The sequence below is a fragment of the Bison bison genome, unplaced genomic scaffold, assembly GCF_000754665.1.
Source record: "Bison bison bison isolate TAMUID 2011002044 unplaced genomic scaffold, Bison_UMD1.0 scf7180017864375, whole genome shotgun sequence".
NCBI classification, from domain to species: Eukaryota; Metazoa; Chordata; class Mammalia; order Artiodactyla; family Bovidae; genus Bison; species Bison bison.
In genome coordinates this window covers 4,846,430-4,858,620 of record NW_011494947.1, presented here as the reverse complement: position 1 = coordinate 4,858,620, position 12,191 = coordinate 4,846,430, and the positions used below count along the sequence as shown (strand labels likewise).

The window sequence follows — 12,191 nt, the reverse complement described above, 5'->3', positions numbered from 1 at the left end:
CCCAACTTGGGCTAGGGCTGAGCTGGGCCTTCTGGAAGCCAGAGATGACAGCTCATCTGGATCAGGGACCACCAACCATGGACAGAGCCAAGCAGAGTGAAGGGAAGGGGCACAGAGTGGGTGTGGAGGGAGCCCTTGTCCCTGCCAGAAGTTGCGGAGCTCCGGGGAAGGTCCCCTCCCCACCCCCTGGCCTTCTGCCCCTGGTCTTGCCCAATCCTGACCAGCGGGGAAAGGGGCAGAAATCTTGCCAGGTGTTTCAGCAGGAGTGCTGGCAGTTGCCTCACCCTTCCGGGATTTGGCAAAATTTGAATCACTCCACCCTGGGGTGGGCCACGGGTCAGGTGGGCCATAAATAGGGTCCCCCCAGGGAGCCTGCTCACTCGCTTCCTCCTTTAGCTGCTGCCTGGACCACCAGCCTCCTCTGCCCTGAAACCATGTCTGTAGGTCTCCTGTGGCTGGGTTTCACCCTGCTGGGGGCCCTGCACACCCAGGCCCGGAGTTCCTCCTCCAGACTGCTGCGGGCCCCACCTCTGTCCAAGATCCCGCTGCAGCCCAATTTCCAGGCTGACCAGGTAAGGGCCCCGGAGGGACAGCAGCAGGGGGCGGGCAGGGAAGCGTGTGAGCAGAGGGGATGGGAGGTGAAGGGTCTTAGCAAACCTGCAAGGGCAGGATGCCCAGGCTTCATTCAGCTCAGCCTGCCCTCTGGCCCTCTGATGGAAGCCAGGCTCCATGGCCCCACATTGACCCTGACCTTGCTGGCAAGAAGATCACCTGGACAGACCTTCTCTAGGTCCACACTCTCTCCCATCATCTCTGTAGTGAGTGGATGACGGGAACACCTTCAGTCCTCTGCATGAGGAGGAAACTGAGGCCCAGGGAGGACACCCCATCCCTACCATCCTCAGGGCTCCCTCCTGGCCTGGCCTCCCCTAGCTCCCACTGGCTTCACCAATCCAGGAACTGAATGCCCAGTCCCAGGCCTGCTGCTCAGTGAGAGGGGCTCCTGGCTCGGGGGCAAGCTGCCAGGGGTGCCTGCAGGGACAGTGCTGTAGAGGGGCCCTAGGGTGGTTTGTGGGTTCTGCCTATTACAGCCCCCCTATTACAGTTTCAGGGGAAGTGGTACACCGTAGGCGTGGCGGGGAATGCAATTAAGAAGGAAGAGCAAGACCCGCTTAAGATGTACAGCTCCAACTACGAGCTGAAGGAAGACGGCAGCTACAACGTCACCTCCATCCTGTTAAAGTGAGAGCTGCCACGTCCTTGGGGAAAGTGGGGGAGACTCGAGGGGCTGCTTGAGTGTCTAGAGGCAGATTCATGTCACAGTCAAGGGCTGACCAGAGGAGAGGCAGTCACTCATCCTTCTGCGCAGCAGTGGATTCAGATATTAATATTTGTTCATTTCTTCCTGCATTATTGTTATTTAGTCGCTACGTAGTGCCTGGCTCTTTGCGACCCCTTGAACTGTAGCCCTCCAGGCTCCTCTGTCCATGAGATTATCCAGGCAAGAATACTGGAGTGGGTTGCCACGTCCTTCTTCAGGGGATCTTCCCAGTCCAGGGATCAAACCCGCATCTCCTGCATTGGCAGGTGGATTCTTTACCGCTGAGCCACCAGGGAAGCCCTCTTCCTTCATCCGATCAACATTTATCGGTCATTTCAGTGCAAATAGATATGGACACAGGCATCAGGAAACAAGACACAGAGAGAAGGGGTCTCCTGGATGGAGAAGAGGGTCCCTGAATCCAGCCTGGAGACCTACCCAAGTCTTCATCGAGGGTTTACAGGGAGGTAGCCTCCAGAACTGGGCCTTGAAGGAGCCACTCTGCCTTGGAAGGAGGCACAGAGCATCCATAGCAAGGGCTGGTGGACTCTGAGTCAGAGGGAAGCACTCTTTCAGGAAGCAGCAAGTCATCATCCAGCTACCCAGCAGGAGCTGATGAATGGCTTGGCAGCGGGGGCAGCCCACACACTGCCAGGTCCTCAGACACCAGCGCAGAAGTGATCTGGGGAGGAGTGGGTCTGAGCAGGGTCCCTCTGGGTGTGGTGGAGAGAGAAAAGGTGGCTGCCAAGGAACACCCAGCCCCTCTGGCACCCAGGGAGACTAAGGCTGGAGCATGTGTGCAGCAAGAAGCAGAGGGAGAATGGGTTTGGGGAGATATGCTCTGGAATACCAGGGGAGAGGGTGGAACTCAGGTCAGGGTTGATCCAGGAGCTAGAGGAGTCCTTGGCATGGAACAGACTGGAATCTTGGAGGGTGAGTCCCCCAGGAGAGGTTACAGACAGGGAAGCAGCAGAGGGAAGATAGGAGTAGGGGATAAATGCCTGAGGAATGGGGTGGGGGTAGGGAAGACCACCAAGGAGAGACAGCCCTGAAGAGGAAAGGGCAGTGGGTGCTAAAGAGAGGACCTGAGCAGGGTCAGGTGGCCCAGGGCAGACCAGGCAGGGACACACATGGGTAGGCTCAGAGGCCCATCTGAGCTGGTGGGGAGGGGACCTCCTGCTGTGGTGGGGGATGGGCTGTCTTGGGCTGGGCCAGACCAGGGGTGTCAGAATCCCAGCTCCTTGAGCTGCAGCCCTGGCCCCCACCATGTCCAGCCCCAGGAGTGCAAGCCCCTGTTCCCTCTGCCCTCACTTACCCATCTCTCGCCCACAGGGATGACCTCTGTGACTACTGGATCAGAACTTTTGTCCCAAGCTCCCAGCCTGGCCAGTTCACCCTGGGCAATATTAAGAGTGAGTCCTGAGGGAGGTGGGCCCTGGGGTTGGGCTTCCAGGAGGTGGGGGGGCAGGGTCCTCCTAGAAGGGGCACAGACCTCCCCGCCCCTCCACACAGATCCTGTTCGACGTGGAGAGCCCCTGTACACAGGTAGGGAACAAAGCAGCTCCCTCCTCCCAGGGCGGGCTGACCCCTCCCTGTCCTTCCCATCTTCCCCGCAGGCTACCGGGGGATAAGGAGCTACACCGTGCGGGTGGTGAACACCGACTACAACCAGTTTGCCATAGTGTACTTCAAGAAGGTTCAAAGGAAAAAGACGTACTTCAAGATCACCCTTTACGGTGGGTCCTTCCCTTGTGACCCCGGGGACCCACCCCCCCCCAGACCCCCAGGTCCTCTCTGGTTCAGGAGAGGTCCTTTACAGTTCAGCTCCAAGCCTCTGTGGGGGTCCAGGGAGGGAGGCCCTTGTTCATACGTTCAGCAATGTTTATAGAGTGTTTGCTGGCCACTCGCTGGCCACCTTGACCACAGGGAGGACCAAGGAGCTGACCCCTGAAGTGAGGGAAAACTTCATCAACTTCGCCAAGTCCCTGGGCCTCACCGATGACCACATTGTCTTCACTGTCCCGATTGGTAATGGCCAGTGCGGACTGTCCAGGCGGAGGGGGGCGGAGGAGGGGCCTGGCCCTCTGCTCAGTCACTGAAGCCCCTCCCTGGGAGCCACTCCGGGTCAGGAAGACCCTACCCCAACCCAGGCATCTGTGGGGCACCCAGGGATCTGGGCCCCAAGTGTTCCTCCTTGACAGATGAGGATTTCAGGCCCAGGTCCAAATTTTCCCAGTCTCTCAGCCCCAGGGCCCCTTCCCCCTACAACCCAGGCCCTCACCATCTGGCCACTTCCTTCTCCCTCCCTCTTGTCTGGGGCCCCTTTCCTCCTCCCTTGAGGCCTGCTCACCACTGACTTGAAAGGCGGCCTTGTCTTCAGGCGGCCTGGCCTAGGCAGGGGGCTCCAGCCGGCCACCCAGGGAGCCAGCAGCCCCCCAGAGCTGGGAGACTGCCGGGGCTCAGCAGGTAAACAGGTGGCGGCCTGGTGCCCGAGCGGATGTGTGGCAGGGCCTCGCTGGCCTGCTCTGGAGAACGGGGTCCCCCCGAGCTGCTCATCCTCAGGCCTTCCTCCCAAACCCCTGCTCCCATCCCTGAAGGGAACCCCCAGATCTGCAGTTGCTGGGCCAGGCTGGGGCCTGGGGTGCCCAGGGGCAGGACAGGCATCCCAGTGGGCAGAAGTCACACACACACACATACACACACACCCCTGCACGTTCTGACAGACTCTCTCCCCCACAGACCGGTGCATCGATGACCAGTGAGCCTGCAGTGAGTATGGCTGGGGAGGGGGAGCGGATGGGAGCCAGGGGGGTGCAGTGGGTCCGGGGTCTCAAACTACCTCTGCGCCCCCCACCCAGGACAGTTGCTGTCTCTACTTTCCCATCTCCCTCTCAGGTGCCTCCTGTCTCTCTTTTCTCCCACCCACCTCACGCCAGCCTTTGCCCGGCACAGCACCCAGTTAACCCTCGCACCAGCCTGGACACCAGTGACAGGAGAGAGCCCAGAGACCCTTCTCTGGGTCCTGCAGCCCCGAAGATGCAGCCCTGCCTTGCCTGCTAAATAAATACATGCCCTGCCCCCAGTCTGTCCTGCTTGACTCTGTGTTCCTGGATTCCTGGGCCATTGGGAGGAGGACAGGCAAAGGGTGGGCTCACATTGGCATGGCTCCCGGAGCCCCTGGGGTCCTCACAAGAGACGGCAGCCCCAGGGCCCATGGCCAGCTTTGGCTGGACCATTCCTCGTCCCCCACCCCAGGCCAGCAGCAGGCCTCACATGACCCTGACTTCAAGGAGTGACTGGCCCAGCAGAAACACTGAAGGGGCCACAGCTCATTTCCACATTTGGCCACCTGCAATAGGCATCACCGCAGAGGCTCAGCCAGGGCTGGGGAGCTGGAGGGGGGCTGCAAGGGCTGAGGTGCTGTCACCCCCAACTTCCTCAGGACCCCTGTGGATGCTGGAAGATGGCAGCTAGGCCAGGAGGGGTGCACAGTCGGTGGGGCAGAGGCACGTCCAGCCTGAGGCTGTGCCAGGGGAAGGAAGGTCTCCAGGCATGGTCCCCTGCCCCTCTGATAGCCAAACTTCCCTGCCCCTGGTTGGCCCAGGGATCACTCTCTGGCTCCTACTGGTGGGTGGCTGTGACCATGCTGAGCCCATTCAGCGTCCTGTCCTCACCCACACCTCCCTTCCATAATGACCTCCAGACCACCAGGGGCAGGGCTGGGGATGACAGGGAGGCGAATACGCCACCAGGAATCCAGATTCTAAAGACTCAAGGGCTCCAGGCCTGCACCCACCATTTGGCTGGGCCTGACAAGCCCTTGTTCACCCACAAGCCGGAGCTGGAACTCCTCCTTATTGGCATCAGGAATCCCCTCCCTGCCTCTTCTTCCAGTTGCAAGATCAGAGGCTGGAGAGGTGGGGTTCTGAAGAAACCCAGGCTTCTCCACCCTCAGACTTGCACACCCACCCAGTCACCTTTTGAAACTGTGATAATCCTGGATAAGCTCTTTCTCAAATTCTTAAGGTCATCACCTCTGCAAAGGCCCCTTTATCAGGGTGTTTTCTAATGAGTTGGCACTTTGTATCAGGTGGCCAAAGCATTGGAGCTTTAGTTTCAGCATCAGTCCTTCCAATGAATATTCAGGGTTGATTTCCTTTAGGATTGACTGATTTGATCTCCGTGCTGTTTAAGGGACTCTAGAGGTCCAAGGACTAGGACCCAGTTGTCTTTGGGGACTGTTATTCAGCCTGCCACACTGGCCTGGGGACAGAATGATGACAGACTTTGTGAGATGGGGAGTGAGAGATGAACGAGGACCCTAGAGACAGGTCCCCACTTCTGATCGGGGCTGGCTGGGGTAGCGGCTGCATTGTCCTGTGGTCTGGTTTGTGGACCTTGACCACAGGAGTGGCGTGGGCAGGGTCCGGGTTCGCTTTGGCTTCTGGGAGTAGAGAAGGGGCCTGCCAGGTACTGGGCTTCATCACCTGCACTACCCAGCTCCCCATCCTCCCACCCTCAATCAGTTGCCTGGGGGTGAGGCTTTGGCTGGGCTCTCCTCTCCTTTCCTCCCACCTGCCTCCCTCTTCCCAGATCTCTAGCCCCAGGCCCCAGGCATACACTCAGGTCCAAAAGAAAGGCCACTCCTTGAATACTATGGTGGGGGCCATGCCCCGTTCTCCATGGAGTCCAGCTTCTAAGAGGACAAGCCAAGGGCCTCCCCTGCCTGGTTCCCCTGACGGATGGGAGTCCTGGGGTTGGGGAGAGTATTCTCTGGGGCTGGGTTGTCTCCCTGGAAAGAGGGGGTTGAATGCCTGGCAGAGGCGTGAGCAAGGCTGAGAAAGGAGGGCTGGGCACCTGCCTTTGGTTGACTGGTGAGACACCCTCCCAGCGACCATGGTATTTCACTAAGACAGAAGAGCCCTGTGTCCTCTGATGGGTACAGAAACACCTGCATCTGTGTGTGGCACACAAGTGTGCAGAGACACGGCAGAAACACAGATCACATATGTGGACATGCTGATCCAAACATGCAATCCAGACACATGTATCCTTACAAGCACAGGACACCCAAAGGAAAATGCAGGCACATGTTTTCTCCCAGATGTGAAATCATACCTGGGATCACAAGGGCCCACTCTGTGTGTGAGTCCACAGACAAGGGGTGAAACACAAGGATACCCAGGCACAATGAGCAGCAGACCTTCAGAGAGACATACAGGTTCCCAGAAACATGCCAACGCATGTAGGGATACACACCATACAGACATGGCAGGTGGATGGGAATGCTCATGCATGGAGCTTGTTTGGGGACACCTGATGGCACATGTCCACCCATCTGAGTGCCCAGTTCCCCAGGCACACTCCCAGCACCCTTCCAAAGCCAAGACTCTTCCCTCTCCAGTGGAAGAGGTGCCCAGGTGCTACCTGCCACCTGCTCCATCCATGGGCACAGTACCTTAAGAGAGGGCTGGGGAGTGTGGCCAGCCACAGGTGGTGGGGAGTAAGTGGAGGCCTGGCAGGCAGGGGAATAAGAGGAGGGATACCCACCCCTTATAGTCAAGGAGGGTGAGCTGACCCGGGTGAGGGATTGTTCACTACAATTCTTCCCACCTGGTTCAGCATGGGCCTCGCCTCCACTCCACCTGGTTCAGGGAGAAGGTGGGGCTGCCATCGTGCAGGTCAGTGGTGGTGCTGACTGCAGGACATGACTGCATCTTCCACGTTCCTCAGGAGAAACAGCAAGGCAGCTTCCGGGACAGAGAGGATCCCTCCTCGTTGTCATCATCAGGGAACACACCTGGGCCTGACCCCCACCTGAAGGATGGCCTTCTGGCAGGAACTACCAGTGTGAGACCAGAACCAGGCCTCAGAGCAGCTACAGTGACAGGAGTCCCAGTAAGTAAGCCCCTCTCCCCTGGATATGAGCCTGACTCAGCTGTGTCCTTGGCCAGGATCACACCGGTGGGGCCAGCTCAGGAGAGAGAATTTCTGGCTGGATGGTTTGGGGCAGGGCTCCCTTTCCAAGCTGGTAAAAGGGTAAGGTATCATGGCAGCTGGGCAGAGCTTACCTCGATGGCTTCCTTGACTGACAGCCACAAGCTGCACTCCGCTGACCATGACTCTCAAGGAGGCTGTGAATGGATATCGTCCCTATACATTGTTGTTGTTGTCCAGGCGCTCAGTCGTGTCCAACTCTTTGCAACCCCATGGACTGCAGCGTGCCAGGCTTCCCTGTCCTTCACCATTTCCTGGAGCTTGCCCAAACTCATATTGATCAAGTCGGTGACACTGTCCAACCATCTCGTCTTCTGTCTTCCCCTTCTCCTCCTGCTTTCAATCTTTCCCAGCATTAGAGTATTTTCCAGTGAGCCGGCTCTTTGCATCAGGTGGCCCAAGTATTGGAATTTCGGCTTCAGCATCAGTCCTTCCAATGAATATTCAAGGTTGATTTCCTTTAGGAGTGACTGGTTTGATCTCCTTGCTGTCCAAGGGACTCTCAAGTCTTCTCCAACACCACAGTTCGAAAGCATCAATTCTTCGGCGCTCAGCCTTCTTTATGGTTCAACTCTCACATCCATACATGACTACTGCAAAAATTATAGGCTCTATACATTGGGGCCTTAGAAACGCGTCTCCGATTTCGCCCACGGGGTGGCGCCGGCTAGCTAGGGAAGAATAGGGGTCCCAGCTGCCCTGCCCTCGTGCCAGGTCGCTCGCCCGAGGTGAAGGCCGAGCTTCCACCGCCTGTTTCTCTGGGGGTCACCCAGGATGGTCCAACTTGGCCGCCAGGACTCGGGCGGGCCTTGGGAAACCGGCCAAAGTGGGCGGAGCTCGACTGTGAGGCAGAGTGTGGGCGGGGCTCTGTGGGGGCGGAGCCTTGCGCTCGGCCGGAGGCGGGGTTCTGGGGGCAGGGCACCGTGGAGGCGGAGCTCCAGCCTCCGGGCTCCGCCTTGGGGGCGGGTCCCGGCCGCCCCGGCGCGTTCTGCGGCGGCGTTCCACCCTTCCGGCTCGGAGTTCCATTCACCGCCTCCGCCTTCCGCCCCGCGCCGGCTGTCCGCGAGACCGTCGCCGCGTTCCATCTTCGCGCGGCCCTTGCGGCGCCCGAGCCCGCAATGTCGGGCCCCAACGGGGACCTGGGCACGCCGGTGGAGGCGGGCGCGGAAGGCGAGGAAGACGGCTTCGGGGAAGCAGGTGACTCGGGGTAGGGTAGGGTGGCGTGGGGGGAGCTGCTGAAGCTACGTTTGCTTTCTCGAGGGTGTCCTTCTGGGAGGGGGAATCGGGGCCGGGAAGAAACTGCAGAGCCCTCCCATCCCCCGCCCCAGGGAGGGTCCGGAGCTGCAGGCGCTTTCCTAAAATTCGGGGCGAGCACCTGCGAGCTGGCCCCTGGAAACCGCAGCCCTGGAGAACTGTGGTCAGCCGAGCCTGTTTTACAGATGAGGAAACTGAGGCTGCTTCAGGGATCACTCGCTTTGGGGGGAGGGGGTGGATTAGGACCTGCTTCAGCCACCTCTTTCAGCCCCTGTGGAGATGGGGACTCCTAAGGGCGCTGAGCTGGGTGTGGACCCTCCTGGGTTAGCACGGGAGGCTATCAGGGTGGGCGTGCCGCCCTGCTGAGTCAGCATCCCCAGCCACCTTTGCTGGTAGTGGTCTGGAGCCCTGGCGAGTGTGACTTGCTTACCCAGCATCCTGTTGCCTGCACAGCACTGCGCGGGGGAAGGAGTGGGGGTGGAGGTAGGAGGCTGGGGAGAGAGAAAGATCGGCTCCCTTCTCACCTTCTGGAGACTCAGTTTCCCCATCTGTAAAATAAGAATGGTTTAGTGTCCCCCCACATTGAGATGTATCAGGGTTAAATGAGAAAACGAATGAATAGTAGGCTCCAAGCATGCAAGTGTTCTGTAAATGGTTAGTCCCTTTAGTGTAATAAAGATGAGCGTATTAACTTAGAGGTCAGGACTTAGTAAATGCGGGGTAAGTATAGACTCTGCTTTTGGCTTTGTTTTGGGTAACAGCTTTATTGAGCGGTAATTCACACACTATACAATTAACTCATTTAAATTGTACAATTCAGTGGGTTTTAGGATATTCACAGAGTTGTGCACCCATCCATCAAGACCACAATAATTTTAGAATACTTCCTCACTCAAGATCTACATTTTTATTAATAAAGAGGTAGAGTGAATGGGGTAAGCTGTGGGCTGCCAGGTTCCCCCCGGCCACTGCTGGTGAAGAGCAGCCAGGTGAGGTGCTGGGAGCTGTGATGGGGCATCCGGAAGGACCTCCCGGGAGTCATGTTGAGTGGAAGTTGGCAGATTGACAGGATTTAGGACATAGAGGAGGAGGGTGTCCTCAATGGAAGGAAGGCAAAGACTTGGAACTGAGAGGTACCCTTGACACTTGACTCAGACAAAGCCCAGCCCCAGGAGTGGAGACACCCTCCTCCCCAGCCTCCTCTCCACTTGGGTCTCTTAACCAGAATATGAAATGTTGCTAATAGTGACCATCTACTAAGTGCTTGCTGTGGCCAGACCCTGAGTTCTTGATATATGTATTTGATGTCTCACAATAACCCACTTTGTCCCCTTTTCCCAGAAAAGTGCAGTAACTTGCCGGGATGGAGAGGAACTGGGACTGAAACCCAAGGGCCCCTGCTCCGCTAGCACCACCAACCAGCTGCAGGACCCTAGGCAGGTCTCTTCCTTCTTGGACCTCAGTTTCCCCATTTGTACCACAAGGGAGCTGGACTCTAAGATCCAACAGAGGCTTTCCAGGACTCTGTCCTCTGTGAGTTAGGACAACTGAGCAATGGGTACCCTTCCCCCAGAAGGCAGACACCTTTGCACCCTTATCCCAGACACTTTTCTGACACTGGCCATTCCCACACACCGCCAGCCACTTCCCCTTTGTCCCAAGCTGGCATCTGGGTGTATCTGAGTCATGGGCTGGCTCAGAACTGGGTCCCGCAGTGGGCACAGGCCCAGACCTTGGCTCCTAAGAGACACTGTGTTGCTGAGAGAGGCAGATCAGACGGGTCAGTGGAGGAGAGAGTGATGGTTTCTGATGGAGACCAGGGAAGGCTTCTTGGAAGAAGAGGCATTTGGAGCTGGTCCTTGAATGGCTGTTGTGGTTGAAGCATTCAGGGTGGCAGGGTCAGTTGAGAAAAGGCAGAAGGCTGGAAAGTCAGGCTCCACTCATTCATCCATTCATTCAACAAATGCTCACCGTGTGACAGTGAGGGCACTGGGGGACGGCAGTGGACACAAGCCCCCTCTCACGGAGCTCTCACTACAGGCTGGAGGAGACAGACCGGCACCTGATCACAGCAGTCGAGCTGGAGGTGAAGGCCATGGAACTGTGAGAGCAAGGGGTCAGGAATAGAGGCCTGACCCAGGCTGGGGTCACATCCACGCTGACACTTGAAGGATGGGTGGGGCTCCTCCAGGAGAAGAGGAGGGAAGACAGACAGAGGAGGACACAGCACACTCCAGGCAGAGGCCACAGCAGGTTCAAGGGGCCTGAGGTGGGCAAAGGCAGGTGTGAGAGAAGGGAGCAGGGCCTGGGAGTCTGCCAGGAGCCCTGTTCTGAGGGCAGGGCAGCCAAGCAGGGCTAGAGAGTAGGGTCTGCCTGGGGACAGAGGCCTGGATTGCCCGACTCAGGCGCATGGGCTCTGGCCTCTAGGCAGTTGATGCAGGAAGTAGAGAGACTTGGCATCTGGCAGGACTGCCCAGGCTGCACTGTCTGCCTGACCTCCCTATGACCACCCTAACCCTAGAAAAAGATGGCACACTAAGCTATTTCTCCAATGCCTTTCTTCTTTTGATATACACCCATTTTCCAGATGGTGACAGTGAGGCTCGAGGAGGAGTAGGGACTTGCTCGAAGCCCTTTTAGAGACAGGCTGGCACATAGTGGTGGTGGGGAGGGTGCCTGGGAGCCCTGAGGAAACATGGGACCTTGACTGTCTTTCCCCTTTCTTCCAGAATACGCTGCCATCAACTCCATGTTGGACCAGATCAACTCCTGTCTGGACCACCTGGAGGAGAAAAATGACCACCTCCATGCCCGCCTCCAGGAACTGCTTGAATCCAACCGGCAGACACGCCTTGAGTTCCAGCAGCAGCTTGGGGAGACCCCCAGCGATGCCAGCCCCTAGGCTCTGGGAGCCCCCCGCCAGGCCCCAACCCTGCCTTGCTGGTTCAGGCTCTGGCCTGAACACTCACCACCTGGCTTAGATACTTTCTCAAGGGCTGGCTGACAGATCTCCTGGGGGTTCTGCCTGCCTAGGCCACCTTTCTGGTACTTCCTTTGGTGTGCCTAGGCCAGCCCCCACCTCCCAGCATCCCCTCCTGGAGCCAGGTGTGGGCCAGTGGCTCACCATGCCTGCCTGTCCAACTCCTGGACACTCCCCACTCTGCCCAGGCCATGAGTGTCCACATTAAACGGGTCTCCAACACAACTGCGCCTCCTCTCTCTTCTGTATCCTGGGATGAGCACCCCAGTGGCTGCCAGAGGTGAACAGGGCAGTGGAGGCATTGATCACATGGGGCTGGGGTTCTTGGCCTTCTTGTATTTCTGGGCACAGAGGTGCAGGTGAGGTCAGGGCTTCCTCCCAACTGGATATGCTCCTGGCCAGAGGTTGCTTCCCCAGGCCAGCTGAGATAGCATTGGCCATGCTGTGCGACCCTGGGTGATGTGCTCAGCTTCTCTGGGCTCTAGGGCCTTTCACCAAGACATGCTGTGCAGCCTTGGGTTCTGCCCTCTGGCTGTTGATCCTCAGTCTTGGTCCTCAGTCTCCCCATCTGGCCAGTCACAGGGCTGGTCTGGTTGTCTGTCTCTAAGGGTCCTTCCAGATGGGGCAGTAGAACTAAAG

The 12,191-nt window shown here is 58.1% G+C and overlaps 2 protein-coding genes across 4 annotated transcripts; both read left to right on the top strand.

The window, feature by feature from the left end:
• Window positions 1–294: 294 nt before the first annotated feature.
• LCN2 (lipocalin 2) lies at window positions 295–4,405 on the top strand. 2 transcript variants are annotated; one of them, XM_010856866.1, is made up of 7 exons: window positions 295–572; window positions 1,106–1,242; window positions 2,654–2,733; window positions 2,938–3,057; window positions 3,248–3,349; window positions 4,061–4,090; window positions 4,217–4,405. In XM_010856866.1, the coding sequence occupies exons 1-6, from the start codon at window positions 435–437 to the stop codon at window positions 4,081–4,083; spliced, it is 600 nt and encodes a 199-aa protein (XP_010855168.1). In that variant the 5' UTR covers window positions 295–434; the 3' UTR covers window positions 4,084–4,090; window positions 4,217–4,405. The 2 variants fall into 2 exon arrangements, with proteins under 2 accessions (XP_010855168.1, XP_010855169.1); XM_010856867.1 differs by having other exon boundaries at window positions 4,258–4,403.
• A 3,892-nt stretch (window positions 4,406–8,297) lies between these two features.
• On the top strand, window positions 8,298–11,777 carry LOC105000829 (chromosome unknown open reading frame, human C9orf16). 2 transcript variants are annotated; one of them, XM_010856865.1, is made up of 2 exons: window positions 8,298–8,515; window positions 11,302–11,777. In XM_010856865.1, the coding sequence occupies exons 1-2, from the start codon at window positions 8,437–8,439 to the stop codon at window positions 11,472–11,474; spliced, it is 252 nt and encodes an 83-aa protein (XP_010855167.1). In that variant the 5' UTR covers window positions 8,298–8,436; the 3' UTR covers window positions 11,475–11,777. The 2 variants fall into 2 exon arrangements, with proteins under 2 accessions (XP_010855167.1, XP_010855166.1); XM_010856864.1 differs by lacking the exon at window positions 8,298–8,515 and adding an exon at window positions 10,119–10,658.
• The last annotated feature ends 414 nt before the right edge of the window (window positions 11,778–12,191 follow it).

Bases quoted from the DNA above. Each gene is read 5' to 3' on its own strand.
- LCN2 (XM_010856866.1), top strand. From the start codon at position 435: ATGTCTGTAGGTCTCCTGTGGCTGGGTTTCACCCTGCTGGGGGCCCTG. The intron at 573-1,105 runs GTAAGGGCCCCG...CCCCTATTACAG, and splicing joins CCAATTTCCAGGCTGACCAG to TTTCAGGGGAAGTGGTACAC. The intron at 1,243-2,653 runs GTGAGAGCTGCC...TCTCGCCCACAG, and splicing joins GTCACCTCCATCCTGTTAAA to GGATGACCTCTGTGACTACT.
- LOC105000829 (XM_010856864.1), top strand. From the start codon at position 10,436: ATGGCTGTTGTGGTTGAAGCATTCAGGGTGGCAGGGTCAGTTGAGAAA. The intron at 10,659-11,301 runs GTGAAGGCCATG...CCTTTCTTCCAG, and splicing joins TCACAGCAGTCGAGCTGGAG to AATACGCTGCCATCAACTCC.